Source organism: Temnothorax longispinosus, chromosome 11, assembly GCF_030848805.1.
Source record: "Temnothorax longispinosus isolate EJ_2023e chromosome 11, Tlon_JGU_v1, whole genome shotgun sequence".
NCBI lineage: Eukaryota > Metazoa > Arthropoda > Insecta > Hymenoptera > Formicidae > Temnothorax > Temnothorax longispinosus.
The window spans coordinates 14,307,508-14,323,503 of NC_092368.1; the positions used below are offsets into that span (position 1 = coordinate 14,307,508).

The 15,996-nt window shown below is 34.5% G+C and overlaps 1 protein-coding gene across 5 annotated transcripts in view; it reads right to left on the reverse strand.

Moving 5' to 3' along the window:
• Window positions 1-3,376: 3,376 nt before the first annotated feature.
• Window positions 3,377-15,996, reverse strand: part of LOC139821499 (probable cytochrome P450 6a23) — a 51,010-nt gene continuing 38,390 nt past the window's right edge. For 2 of the 5 annotated variants that reach the window (XM_071792553.1, XM_071792557.1), the window contains exons 2-7: window positions 6,894-7,072; window positions 5,794-6,163; window positions 5,254-5,576; window positions 4,833-5,066; window positions 4,455-4,709; window positions 3,377-4,338 (exon numbers count right to left, since the gene is read on the reverse strand). In XM_071792553.1, the coding sequence (XP_071648654.1) occupies window positions 4,175-4,338; window positions 4,455-4,709; window positions 4,833-5,066; window positions 5,254-5,576; window positions 5,794-6,163; window positions 6,894-7,072 (1,525 nt within the window). In that variant the 3' untranslated portion in view covers window positions 3,377-4,174. Of the gene's footprint in view, window positions 4,339-4,454; window positions 4,710-4,832; window positions 5,067-5,253; window positions 5,577-5,793; window positions 6,164-6,893; window positions 7,073-8,353; window positions 8,633-9,377; window positions 9,567-15,996 lie in introns of those variants that run through there. The other 3 variants (XM_071792556.1, XM_071792554.1, XM_071792555.1) reach the window with 3 other exon arrangements.

Genomic DNA, 15,996 nt, shown 5'->3' on the forward strand with positions numbered 1-15,996 from the left:
AAAAATAAGTCTGGCTACTTGTACTGGCTGGAAAATTGGTCTGGCACCCCCTTTAAAGTCGTCTGCACGAGCGCGCCGGTAGCTCGTTGCCCGCCGTATCTGTAATATTATTAACGCATTACTCATTGAAAAAGATTTTACTTGTCCAAAAGGAGAAACGTAAACGATTTCGTGCTTATTAGTAGTGGAATAATGTGTAATTAATTATGTAATAATCAGAAATAAAGTAATTTAAAAATAAAACTATATTTTAAAGTTGTCAACATTATGAATAAAGTATACGCTTATAAAAAATCAATTAACTTTAATTATTAAAATTATTAATTTATTTATCTGGATAATCTGTAATCAAACTTTCAATTTCTGATGAACTTTCATTTTCATCATCGGTGAGCTCGGTATTGTCGGTATCGTCATCGGATTCTTCTTTGATTTCCTTTGATTGAGTACGTTCATGATCGGAAAATGATTCAAAGTTGAATTTATTATTAAAATTACACGATTTTAATAAGCTGCGATAAAAACAAAACTTTTACGAACTAAACTAATTAACTCGTTTTATTTGCAAAAAAATAATTATTATCTTAAAATCATATTTCTAAAGTCATGATTAAAGATTTATTAACAGTATTTAAACCAAAATTCTTTTAATTTTTAAAAACTAAAATATTATAATATTATAAATAAATAATTAGTTATTATAATAATAAGTATCTTTATTAATTTCAAATTATTTGTTGCATCATTATTATAACTTTATTACTAGTTTATTTATTCAAAATTAATTTTGCATTCATTTAAAATAAAATTAATCTATGAAATATACCTTCATTTTCTTCCTCATTCGATTCAAGTAATATATATCGCTCACGAATGGGAGCAGTTGTACTCCTTCGAACCAAGTAAACTCGTACTTTTCGTCAACTTCTTTCCAGCCATTCTCAATCGGAGACAAATTTGTCATATGCTGCAAATAAGCATTTCTCCAAATGGTTGCGATGTGTGACGCTCTCAAAAGTTGTATTTGATGCGTCATCTATACCTCCATGTCAATCCGAATTAAAGCAACAACTTTTGAGAGCGTCATGCATCGCAACCATTATTAATAAATCTTTAATCATGACTTTAGAAATATGATTTTAAGATAATAATTATTTTTTTGCAAATAAAACGAGTTAATTAGTTTAATTCGTAAAAGTTTTGTTTTTATCGCAGCTTATTAAAATCGTGTAATTTTAATAATAAATTCTACTTTGAATCATTTTCAGATCACGAACGTACTCAATCAAAAGAAATCAAAGAAGAATCCGATGACGATACCGACAATACCGAGCTCACCGATGATGAAAATGAAAGTTCATCAGAAATTGAAAGTTTGATTACAGATTATCCAGATAAATAAATTAATAATTTTAATAATTAAAGTTAATTGATTTTTTATAAGCGTATACTTTATTCATAATGTTGACAACTTTAAAATATAGTTTTATTTTTAAATTACTTTATTTCTGATTATTACATAATTAATTACACATCATTCCACTACTAATAAGCACGAAATCGTTTACGTTTCTCCTTTTGGACAAGTAAAATCTTTTTCAATGAGTAATGCGTTAATAATATTACAGATACGGCGGGCAACGAGCTACCGGCGCGCTCGTGCAGACGACTTTAAAGGGGGTGCCAAACCAATTTTCCAGCCAGTACAAGTAGCCAGACTTATTTTTTTATAATTTTATATATTTAAACTACCATCTTGACAAGTTACAGCTCTAATCAAATGATTCTACAAATCGACTTTTTACAACGACTTTGGGAGGATGTCAGACTCATTTTCCAGTGTCAGTTGCATGCCAGACTCTACTAAAACATTTCTTTATACAAAAAACAATAAATATATAAAAGCTCAGCACTAATCAAATTTTTCCAACATAAGTGTTTTTTCGACAAGATCAAAGGCGCCGCAACGCCCATTCCAGCGAGACAGCGCAGCCAGACTCTGCATTTCATCAACAACACTATTAAAACAAGAGAAATTACTTTGTTCTAACAATAAGACTAATAAAAAATCGCTGACACTTTTGTGTCGCTACCTCTCGGACAAGGAAATATGAGAAAAGTAAAAAAAGTCCTATACTAACGACGGAAGGCGCGCGGCGCGAGCGGCAACGCGGGCTCGCGCGGCGAAAGGGTTCGGTTCGCGCCCGCTACGCGGCGCATCGCCGGTATATTCTCGCGTGATTAAGATTCAACATCGACCCCTATATCTAGGGCAGCTCGGCAGGGTTTCTACAGCGTTCTCAAGTTTGCTCGTGGCGGACAGCTGACCGCCATAGCCTATAACAGCAACTTATGTTTTTGCCATGACTGCAACAGACGTCTCGTTTTTTATCCATCAGCCATATTTTTATTTTTTGCTCTCTAAATTTCCTATACTTTCTTGAAATCTTTTGCATATTATGACTATATCCTAGCCGTGCAAGATTAGTATGGTATTTACTTTGTTCGTGTATACTTGTATTTTCGAAAAAAATTTTCTGCGTGTAACGATTCAAACCGATAGAAACCGATTGAAATTACATCTTTGAATACCAATCCGTTTCAATCGTTTTCAATCAGTGTAATCGTTATAAAATCATAACAATTCAAATCGATAGAATTCGATTGAAATTACATCCTTGAATACCAATCCGTTTCAATCGTTTTCAGTCGGTGTAATCGTTATAAATCCGTGATTTCCGGATCAAGAATCCAGATTCATGCGGATTCAAAATTTTTAATCGGATTCAATCGGTCATTTTTAGCAGGGCCTCTATGCCGCTCACTCGGCTATGCGAAACCTCTGCCCCTACGAGTCCGACACCATCTGGTAGGGCACCGGTAGCCTCCCGGCGGGGCTCCCTACCCCCGTAGTACTCGTGTTGAGCGATCTTAGCTCACGTTTGACTAGTCGCCGTCGCTAGTGCCATGCCACCAGCTACCACGTAATCGCACGAGTCACCCCGTACTGTTAACGCGTCGCTCATCGGTTGCCCGGGGATCCGGGATTCGGCAGCAGTCGACGCGCCTTAGGAATATACGGCACGTGGTGCGCCATATACCCCGCTCGTATTGGGCACCTCCCACGCACGAGCACGCCGCGCTCGCCTCGCGAAACGCTACCCTGTTCAGTACTACCGACTGCATCCGTTACCCAGCTGACAGGACCTGAGATTGGGCAGCAGCCCAGCAGTTTTATGGGTAAAGGGCACAGGGTGCACCGTTTACCCGCGCTTGCTTGAATTTCTTCACGTTGACATTCAGAGCACTGGGCAGAAATCACATTGTGATTTTGAATTTGTTGGTTTAACTTTATACTAAAACTACGTGCAATATTTCCGACTTATATAAGTTTTATTTACATCTTCTATATAGCTTTTTCATATCTTCCTTATATCTTCTTTGCATCTTCTGAATATAGAAAATTACTGCAAAGTATACTCACGTATAATGTACGTGACTACTTTCATGCATTGCGATTACGCGTAAATGAGTGATATATAAGTGGTATATAATATACACTATACCGTCAGAAAGATTAGAACCAAAAGAATCTATGTGTAACCATAATTTTCAAAATGGGTTAATATTGTCTAAGACGATCAGATTTTGCTTATTAGATTTTGATTAATGATCCATAAACTATTATTTTAAAAAAGCATTACAAGGAATTTATTTTTCATCTATAATAAAAAAATTTGGTTTCTATTGACTCCAAAAGTGTCCAACTTCCGCAAAATTGCTTTGGGGGAAGATCCCGCAGCGAGAGTGAAAGACTATATAGATAACGAAACAATATAAAAACTTATTGATAAGGCTGCTTAAACTTTGTGCAAATGTGATCCAAAATAAAAGAGGCTTTTTTGATGAGAGAAATGTTTAAATATTTTCTATTTATTTTTAGTTCAGAATATTTTAAATCATTGTTTTCTTTTTGTTATTTAATAGTAAAATATAGTTATAAGGTCTATTTATAGGCATTTTTATTTACAAAAGAAATTGTTTTCATCTTGTTATTTTAACATAATAATCAATAATCTTGAATTTTCTGTTCGGTAGTGTATACACAATATGCAATATAAATATACTCAGATAATTAGAAATATATACGTGTTTTAGGAAGAGCGCAATTATCTTATCGTTGTTCGATAATAAGATGTATACCGCCTTTCACTGCGAGACCAACTGATTTTTCGTTGAAAATAAATGGCACTGCAGTCTGAGAGTGAGGTTTGAACTTATATTTGGAAAGAAGACTCACGAGTCCGACTTTTGTTTGCATTTTTCCAAATTTCGCTCCTAGAAATTAATAATACCAATGGAATAAAACTTATATAAAACGTGCAAGACGTTAAAAATAATTTTAAACAATAATTTGATAAATAAATTATAGATAGATTTACTCATATCCTTACCAATGCAGATTCGTGGTCCATATCCAAATGGCAAATAAGAATAATGATGCCTTTTTGCTTTCTCGCCTGGGTTGAATCTGTCCGGATCAAATTTATCTGGATCAGGATAAATTGATGGATCCCGATGCAGCCCAAGTATTGGTATTAGAATCGAAGTCCCCTTTGGCAGATGAATATCGGTTGTTGATGATAGCGTTATATCTTTGGTACAAATGCGATTCAGCATTGGAAGAGGTGGATATTTTCTCAGAGTCTCTGTAAAAGAAAAATAAGTAATATGTAAAAGAAAAATAAGAAAATATATCTAATCCAAAATACAAACAATTTATTTAAACTTACATATTATAATATTTTTGTTATTTATTATAAAATACTTACCATCTATTACTTTTTCAACATACTCCATTTCTTTAATAGTCTTGCTGGTGAGACCATCCTTATGTTTTGCCAACACTTCGTCAATTTCCTTGTGAACTTTGCTTTGTATGTCTTCATTATGCGCCAATTCGTATAAAGCGAATGTTGCCGTCGCCGCGGAGGTTTCGAAGCCAGCGACGAAAAAGAGAACACTTTGAGCAATCGCTTCTTCCATGGTTAACTTATTTATGGTTGCTGCAGGTGAATAAAATAATATAGTTTTTGTAATAATCTGTTTCAAGAGAAATCTTAATTATTTGATTTACAAAACTGCAACGTGAGATAACAGATGTAAAATTTTAAGACATATATATATAGGGGGAAACTACGTATATTAATATAATATGTAATATGTAAAAATGTATATTAACATGTTACGTACCGTCGGTCTTCTTGTCATCGTCAACATGGCCTTTCTCCATGAGTTGAATGAGCAGATCCATAAAATCTTCTTTTATCACTTTATGAGCTTGCCTATATTCCACAGTCTTTCGAAATATATTTGTGTAGAAGCTTGTAATGCTTCGGTCTGTGAGGGGGATGGAAAAAAAGTCCATAATTTTCGGAATGGATATAGACAGGATGAATCGTATTATTTTTATCCTTAAAATATTCTTTCCTTGAATTTGATACTCATTGTTCGGCTCCTTAATGCAATCGGATTGTATACCAAATGCCGTTGACATGATCACATCAATCGTATATCTGTTGGTCAAATTGGTAACTAATTTTTAGTAACTTTTATCGAAATGTATAAAACATTAAAGATGTTATAAAATTATATAAGAAATAACTTAAATGAATAAAGAAAGATTGATATATGTATAAAAATTAAGTTAAAAGAATTTCATTACGTGAATATATGTTATTTATTCTCTTTTATCCTATAATATTTACACTTTTTGTCTTTAAAACAATATACCTTGCAAACATATCTTTCATTTCAACGGACTCTTTCATCTTTGCTTTGGTCTCCAAAAACTTTGTAAGTTCTTCCCCACATTCCTTCACAATAGCGAACATCTGGTTTATCTTTTTCGGAGTGAAAATGGGTGTCATCTTTTTGCGCATATTGTTCCATCTATTTCCATTCATAAAAAACAAATTGTCGTACAATGGGTTGAGTTTTTCATTGAAATGTAACCCACGATCTTGGAAACTTTCAAAGTCCTTTGTCAATACCGTTCGAATAAGGTCGGGATCAGCGATTACCAAGAATGGTTTAAGAAACATATACAATCCAAATGCTTGATGATCCTTATATTTCATGTAGGCATCGTGCAAAAATATACCTGTTTATAAATTTTCCTTTTACATAATTATGCGATATTTTTTAAGTAAAAATACAAATAAAAGAAAGGTGAAATTTATAATATAATAACGGATCCAGTTCCAATGACCTTGACCTTGACCTTGACATATTTTGTCATGACCCTGAGTAACTATCAAAAGGTTTTAAGCGTCGCTCGTTGTTTATTAAAAGGTTATTAACAAAAGAATTTTCACAAATTACATATAATTTTCTGCATATACCATGTACGTTTCACGTGATGTATTCTTATAACTGCTTTACTCATCTATTTATGTATAGTAAATTGAACACTATTAACCTAACCCAAACCAATTGTTATATGGGTAGGTCAGATTTTTCAAATCTCACTTATTTATAACTCAGTGGTAAGGGAAGTAATTTACTGAATGACCGTGTGTAGACAGTACACAGTACACATGTAAGAGCTACCGTCCCTCTCTCACAAGCAAGAGTGAGTGGGGGTGGACCTCGGTTTACGTGAAAAATTGAAAACCTGAACCGTACAATGATAAACCTGGTTTTGTCCTATATGAAAACTGGAATAAGGTGGGGTGAACTTTGCTTCGATCCACCATATCCTACCTCTGCTTACAGGGCGAAACAGGTCATTGGGGCTGAGTCCATTATTGTGCACTTTTACCAAAAAATAGTCTATTACAATACCATTATCTATGTTAATATGTATTATGAAAGATAATAGGGGTACTCGCCTATTTGCATTTTGCCGGTTATGACGGGTGTCATATTTCCTATCGGTATGACAGGTATAGGACAAAAAACACTCCTATTGCGCCAGAAGTTAAATTTTACATGTTTGCAATATATGTAGAAAATAGTCACGGCAACAATAAGAGTCCCAATTAACTCGCATAGTATAACCATTGTAAATCTGAAATAAGGAGAAAAACAATTCTTTTTGATAAAAAAAAAATAATAATAACATCGGGATAACGTGTAAAGAACGATCCCTATAACGATCTCGCGTATAAATCTTATAAATACATAAAAATTTATAAGCTCAAGAAAACAAGAGCAGAAATAAAATCGATGTAAAAATAAGACATATACACGTCAACAAAATTACCGTAACACTCACAGTAAATATCAAAATTTCACATAACTTCAAATAAGCATATCTCAGCGAAGAATTGTCGTATTTGACAAACTTTTTTTTATTTTAAAGGGTAAAGTGTTTACTTTAAGGAATTTTTGTTAGATTTTTAGACTTAACTTTTTCTTTTAAATTAAACAATAATTAGGTTCGTACAATTTTTTGCGCGGAGGTACGGCGTATCCAAGTTATCGCGTAAAAAATTACATGTGTTCATGTCGCTATATTTTATTGAAATTAAAAAACAAATGTTTTGATTTGTCATTAGGCCATTTTCAGTGTGATAAACGTTGTTTAACAATAGAAACCGTTGTTTAACAATAGAAACCGATAAGAAAGATATAAAGTTCACACATTCGCGTAACTCGCATTAAGTAATCATCACAACTCATTAAGTGCAAATCGTGTTTTTTCAGTATAAAAAAACCAAACAATAAGAAATAAAAGCTGTTACATAAATACTTTTACTATTCTTTGTGGAAAGTCATGTTGAGCCTCTTCTTCATCAGTAAGATATATCTTTTCCGACAATTGAGAAATAAAACAATTGAGAATTGAGAAACTCGTCTGTATGACAGGTCTCATAACCTGATAGTCGTCAACTTTAACTGTTAATATCTCGCTTCGCGGGGCAGAGCGACACTTTTTTTTGCCAGATTCTTTCATTTTGTGCAAAAACGCGTCGATTGAGCATAATTTCATCGATATTTGAGGTGAGGCCCCTAAACTGTATAATTACCGAAAATAATTAATAAAAATACGTAAATCAAGATGCGTTTGTGCGATTCGACGAGAAGGAGCAGCCCCAATGTTTACGTTGCTAGGCCGCAACGAGACACTTCGGGAGGAACGCTATGTTTATAACAAAAATTATTAACTATACATGAGTGACACTCATTGTCATTATTGTTTATAAAGCACTCCTCTCTCATAATATTTTGCTATGCACATAGTAACGTAAACGTTGAGCTGCTCCTTCTTGTCAAATCGTGTGGATGCACACTGATTAATTCTCTTATCTTGATTAATTAATTTCTCATTAATTATTGAGAAACTTACAGTACGATAAAGGACGTTTAATTTGATTCAGTTTAATTCACACTTCCTGTCCACGAGAAGTGGTCCGGTTATTACCTAACACCCTATTATATACATGTTTATATAATTGTAAATTTAAATTTATTATATATAAATAAAAATCCCTAAAAATGCTAAAAAGATAGAGAAAATTACTTAAGTCATAATTAATCTCATCTACTATTGTGTAAAAGATTTAGATTATGCCTAGTACCTAAATTTTCAACTATTTATATATTATAAAATATGCTTCTGCATAGCATAGAAATATATATATTGCTTTTAAAAGTAGGGTAGACCGGGGCACGTTGTCACACATTTTTTTCAATATTTTTTGTATTTTTTACATTCAATATTTAAGAGTACTTTGATATGCCAAAATTTCGAGTGAACTCTCAGTTTCAATTGGACAGTATCGAATTTTGTGTGATTGTTATTCTACAGTTGTTACATAACAATAAATAACGACAGGTCGCTTGTGACAACGTGCCCCGTGACCCGTGCACGTTGTCACATCAAATTTAATTGCATGCAAAATGTAATCTGTAATCCAAACTGTATACAGCGTAAATATCAATATATTATAGTGCTCTGCAATGTAAAAAAGTAAAATTCTTCACAGAAACATTTATTTTATTTCAAAAAAGTACAAAAAGCACGAAGTTTTCGTCTTAATCTAAATAGGCAAGAATTCCACTCGAATGCGCAACTTATTGATAAACATTTTTTTTTTATAATCATGTCGGTGATTAAACAAAATATTTTTATTTGTTATCGTCATCCGAAGATTCGCAATAGATTCCCATCAAATTCGTGACAACGTGCCCCGAGGGCATTTTTTTACTTCAAACAGCCTCATGTCCGACACGTTTGAGATATTCATAAGGTTAGGTACTGCACGCGGTAGGTAACAGTACATACTTTAAGATAATATAAAGGTCTATTCTGAAAAAACATAAGCTTCATGTCCAGTACGTTGAATATTAGACAATAAAATTTTACTTACGGTCGCAAAAAACTTTCAAGTTGATTTTACGTCAACACAACTGGCGCAATCTCCAAGACCGTAAACACACCAAAGATGGGCATACACTAACACGTTTTGGGAATGACGGGTGCTGCCTTCCGGTTATTAGTTTTTTAAATAAAGCCAAAGTGACAACGTGCCCCGCGTGACAATGTGCCCCGGTCTACCCTATAAAATAAATAAATAATTAAAATCTCGCAACTGCAGCAAAAAAATTAAGTAAACAAAAATTATAATAAAATAAAATAAATAAAAACTTAAAAATTAATTAGTAAAAAAACAGATTAAAAACTAAAAATTAAAAACTTAAAAAATTTAATAAAAACAAAAATTATAATAATAGAAAACAAAATACAAAAAACAAGAAGGGGTGACGGCTGGTCTAGTGGGTAGAGCGCCAGATTCGTAATCCGGAGAACCGAGTTCGAATCCCGCTAGGCATCGAAGGAAAAAAAAAACCTGCCCTAGCGGAGAGAAGTCTCCCTAAGGGCCAATTTCTTCATTGTTAGATAACTCTATCCTTCGGTTAACCTCACTCTTCATCTCTTTCTAACTGCCCCCTTAGAAAAAGATGAAGAGTGAGGTTAACCAAAGGATAGAGTTATCCGACGGTGAAGAAATTGGCCATAAATGGAAAAACTGGGCTCCGTCTTTCGGAGGAAACGTTAAACAGTTGGTTTACAGAAAGGATAGGGTTGGGTACGTCCCTTCAAAACGCCCTTTAAGGCCTTCTGGGGTATATAAAGTAAATATCTTTATCCTTTTTTTTACAAAAAACAAGAACTTAGAAATAATAATAAAAAATTAAACAATAAAAAAATTGGTAAAAAAAAACTTTCGACTGCTGCCTAAACCAGGTTAAATTAAATGCAAAAAATAAAAATTAATAAATAAAAACAAACTTATAAAAAAATAAATTTAATAACTAAAATTTAAAATAAAATTTAAAAACAAAAAATTAAAAACAAAAACTTATATAAAAATTTAAAAACAAAAATTTATACAAAAATAAATTTAACTAAAAATAGGTTTAAAAAGTATAAAATAATAATTTTAAAAATTTTAAAAACAAAAACTTATACAAAAATAAATTCAACCAAAAACGGGTTTAAAAAGTTTAAATAATAAAAACAAAAAGTCTTAAAAATTAATTGGTACATAAGACAGGTTTATTTGGTAATAAAAATGTAATACACATATAATAATAAGTATAAAGTACAAAATTAAAAACTTCTAAAAATTTAAAATAATATTAATTATAAAATATTAATACAATTGACACACTATTAGGAAATATTATCTAATAACAAATATAATTGAAAATATATACAAATACTTGATTACCTATTACAATTTATTCTTCTTATTATTATATTTGGCATTACAGATATAATTATTAATTGCATATTTTAAAAGAGCAGTCGGGAGACGCCACGCCAAGTGTTTCTCAATCACGTTTTAGATATCAAAGAAAATTCTGTATTTAAGTTGTTGGAGTGGCGTCTCCCGACTGCTCTTTTAAAATATGCAATTAATAATTATATCTGTAATGCCAAATATAATAATAAGAAGAATAAATTGTAGTAGGTAATCAAGTATTTGTATATATTGTCAATTATATTTGTTATTAAATAATATTTTCTAATAGTGTGTCAATTGTATTAATATTTTATAATTAATATTATTTTAAATTTTTAGAAGTTTTTAATTTTGTACTTTATACTTATTATTATATGTGTATTACATTTTTATTACCAAATAAACCTGTCTTATGTATGTACCAATTAATTTTTAAGTCTTTTTGTTTTTATTATTTAAACTTTTTAAACCCGTTTTTGGTTGAATTTATTTTTGTATAAGTTTTTGTTTTAAATTTTTTTAAATTATTATTTCAAATTTTTTAAACCTATTTTTAGTTAAATTTATTTTTGTATAAATTTTTGTTTTTAAATTTTTTTTATTATTATTTTAAACTTTAACCTGTTTTTGGTTAAATTTATTTTTGTATAAGTTTTTGTTTTTAATTTTTTGTTTTTAAATTTTATTTGAAATACATGTCACTTGAGTTAAGTTAGGTAATATAATTTTGTGATTCAAATTATACGAATTCGCAAGAATGAAATTTTCTACAGCGTATGAAACGTATGCTTATATTGCACATGATGTAATTAAAATTAATTTAATAATTTATCAAACACTGCTATAGTTATAATAAAGAACTTAGATACCTAACAAATTAATATTTTTATTATCCTAACTGTCTTATGTCTATTTCTACCAAATTAGATTAATTTTAGTCTCGGTTTACTTACTTTTTATTTTTTTCTAACTCCTTGAACTAAAAAAAGATGGAAAGTAAGTTAAACTAATTAAGATTACAATTAACCTGCATTGATAGAAATGGACATTATCCACGTTAAAATTCTCCGTAATAATTTTGTGGTCAAGAATGATAACAGACACTATACTCATAAAGACGCAAAGTTACTCATATCCTCTTTTTACTCGAATCTTTTTTTAACATTTGTATTTATATATGGCTGAATATACGCGGCGTTACGCTCAGCGCATTGACGCGACTTCGTCATTTGCGCGTTCTATTTATTGTCACTGACGAGTTTGTCATATGGACGCGGCCGTCGACAACGAATCTAAAAATGAACCCCGCGCTATTGACAGTGGAACTAAATGACCGGCGAAAAGTCACCGGAATGGAATCCCTCACGTTAGCGTCCTCGTGATGAAATTAGATAGTACGGCGGCACTCGCGTGCGTAATTCGCAAGGTACGTTCTTTTCTCTCATTTCTGGATAGGAAGGCAAAAAAAGAATAAAAAATAAGTAGCACGTATCGATTGATTTATGTGTTTTCGAGCTTGTCTCGGGAGAGACATGTGAAATCGATGACGAGAAATAAACGACAAAACCTCGAGTCCACAATGTTGCGAAACTGAAATTTCGAGTGCTTTTAGCCTGTCAATGTTGTCACGTTTAGTCGCGCAAATCATACATCATAAGTATATATAATGAGTATTTTGCGTAATTTTAATAACAGACTCGTTGGGTAAATTTTTGATTAAAATTGTGAGGTTCCTTGTACAACTGATCATTATACGATCAATGTTATGTGTGACTATGTATAATTAATATGAGTTATTTTGGATTACAGTTAAAGATCAATTACATCCAAGCAAATAGAAGCTTCTCGTTGCGATTGAAGAAAAAATCGCTAGTTTACTTTGGACGTCTAACTATGTAATCGTCACTCATCGCACAATGAACAGAAATAACAACAGAACAAACCAGTATACACAGAAGTATTCAAAATTAGTAGTAGAAGTAGCAAATACTGCAGGCAGGGCAATTTAAAGGAAATAGCATACCCAAGCAGTTGCGTGTATTTAATTACAGTTTAAATTATGGAGCGTCGATTAATTACAGTCAAGATTTGCAAAAATCGACGAAGAGATACACGTCATTTACTCTTTCATCCTCGCGAGACGATCCTTTCGTAGAAGAAACGTTTAATTGCAGTAATAATTTTAGAAATCTCTTAATTCTTCCTGGATACATGTTGTGACGTTGCACGATGTGCACGTCCCAGTCTTCGCCACTCAAACCTTTATATTACGCGCGTACCCGCTTATGATGTTCGTTTAGCTATTAATTACAGGAGGAAGCGTTCGGGCGACCCGTATAGGCCGGGTGGCGCCATCCGCCGGCGCGGTAAAGCGCCCCAAAATTATGGGAGGCCGCGAAGCGGGCCCGCCACGATCGTCACTGTTGGGCCGATCTCGAGCGTGCGTGGACGTCCGGCGAGGAGTCCTGATTCGAGGGTGTATTAAGCGAGGGCGGCGGCCCTACAAGCCCACTAAGAAGGAAGGATCGAGGACCACGAGAGGGTTGTAAACGACCGGCAATCCCGAAAGTAAGGTAACGGGGCCAGCGGGGCGGAACGTCGAGTACCGTTTCAAGTATCGTATTTTTGGAGATGTGCGTAGGATCGCCTCCCGACCTACGCACGACTGTCGTGAATCCCTCGGAATTATTGCTTAAGTCATTTTTACGGGTCTGACAAATCCCGCCCGCTGCTACCCCGTGAATAGCGTAAAAGAGGGGCCCGTTTCCGCTCGACTCGACAATCCGGTGTATAAGTGCGTGTGATAGCGTGTCGGCGTACGACGTGGCGGCCTTGCCACGCGTCACGATCCATGAGAGTGTTAAGCGAATAGGCGAATCGGCTCAACAGTCACCCTACTATTAGCTTTCGCGTTTCCGTTAATCCGAGTGTATATTTTCGCGTTTCCGGTAGTCTTAGTGTCTCGTTAATTGTAAGTCTTGCGTCCACGGTGGCGTGAATCTCGTCCGTGCGTTCGGTCTGGGGCGTATCGGCACGTAGGCCCGTTAATTACCGCGCCCGGTGCTTCGAGTGTGAGGCGACGGAGTAACGAGTCGGGGGTGTGCATTTCAGATTATTCCATTTTTGGTTTCGCGTTTCTGTTAGTCTTAGAGTTGCGTTCCTCCGGGTGGAGATATCGCGCGCCCCGGATTGTATCGTGCGGAAGTATCACGCGCTCGCGGCGTGGACCGAGGGGCGAGGAGAATCGTGCCCAGTATACTGCGTGTACTCTTTCGTAAGTCACGAATGCGAGTATCCTTTCGTTGGCGTGTAGTTTTTCGTTCGATGGCCTATGTGATCGCCATTCGGGTATGACTTATATCATTGCATTTCGTGTGTGATTTGATATTAGTTTTCGCGCTCCCGTTAAGCTTTATTGCTGCGTTCTGCGTCATTCATCGTGTGTATTATTTAGTCGTTCCCTAGCGTGGATTATTGGGATTGCGTGTATTATTTCGTCGGCATACATTATTAGTTTACGCGTATTTCCTAGCGTAGATTATTTCCTGCGTGTATTACTGCGTCGGTGTATATTATTACGTTTCGCGTATTTCTTAGAGTAGAGTACTTCTGGCGTGCATTATTTCGGCGGCGTACATGATTATGTTTCGTGCATTCCATCGCGTGGATTATTTCTTGCGTGTATTAGTGGTCGGCGTATATCATTACGTTTCGCGCACTTCATCGCGTATATTATCCCTGGCGTGTATTATTGTGTCGGTGTATATTATTGCGCCTCGCGTACTTCCTAGCGCAGAGTGTCCCTTATTGCGAGTACAAGTTGCGCGTACGTTTTTCCGGGAATATTATTTCTGCGTCCGAGTTTATTTGTAGCGCGCAGACCCTTCGAAAGACCTTACGTGGTCGAGGGATTGCGATTGATCGCGGCGAATATTTCGCTCGCGTTCTGCTAGTTGTAACACAATTATCACGCTTTCTAGTATATTATATTTTGATTTAAATGATATTTGAGTGCTTTCTTTTGTGTTTGTCTTCGCCTCACCACGGTCAAACCCCTCCGCATTCGGCCTATGTGAGAACCACGACCCTCTACCGAAAATTCTGAGCAGTCGTTGCGATCGGTCAGAGCGGGTGTATCTGGATTATTGAATTAAGAGTCATATCGATAATGAGAGTTGGTTTCGGATCTAGGTAGAGTTTATGTAGAGTACTTTTCGCGGGTTAGAGTAAACGGTGGTGTGGCCGTATCCACACCTGGCGCCCAAGGTAATTTCGTATCGCTTCCGAGACCCGCTCTGCCACCCGATCAGAGATTTGCTGCGCGAGTCAGTCCCGCCTCACGGCCCGGGGGAAAATAAAATATCGAGAAATAGCGTCGCAATGTAAGCGGACGTTATAGCTATAACTCAACGTTGAGTGGCCGTGCGAGATGACTCTGTACATCCTGACAAACATATTTTCTCAAGCCATCCGTGACACGTTACAACGAGGGTCTTGAGCAACGACGTAATTACGAGTTTACTTATCTTTTTCTCCCACAGTCTACGATCGGCCTATCGTAGACTGAAAAACACAGTCATGCGTCACACCGCCCCGCCTTCGTTAAGTCTGATTTATCGGTATCTCGAAAAAAGCGACGTAACAAAAATTATTTGATAGGAGTGAAAGAATGTATTTTTAAATCGCAAGAAGAGCAACGATGATCATTCAACTACTGTCAAAACATGTCGCTAAGGTATGTACAAATTGGATTCCAATTAAAATAACTGAAACTTTTCTAAACTGTATAAAACATTTAAGAAGGAATTTTAATTTTTAAACAGAAAGTTTATAGATAAAAATCAAAATTCCCTGATATCAGGTATCACGTTGCAGAAATCACTCAACACAAAAATATTCACATCTATATTGAGCAATTATTTATATATTATTTATGTATTTTTTACTTTCTTACAATTAAATAAAATTTTATTTTTAACTTTACATTTTATTATATATTTATATATGTTGCTCGTGATAATTTTTTAATAAGTTTAAAATGTGTATAATTACTGTTGTCATATTTTCATTTTGGCGTTAAGCACATTGCAGTGCGGACTTTCGTTCTCAACTGTCTGAATTAATCTGCTAAAGAGAATCACGCGATTATACGTTATAACTCAACACAATGTATGCGCTTTGCGCTCATCCGGAAAATCTTATAACGACGTTCTTGTTGAGTTCGCTGGAGAGTAGGAGC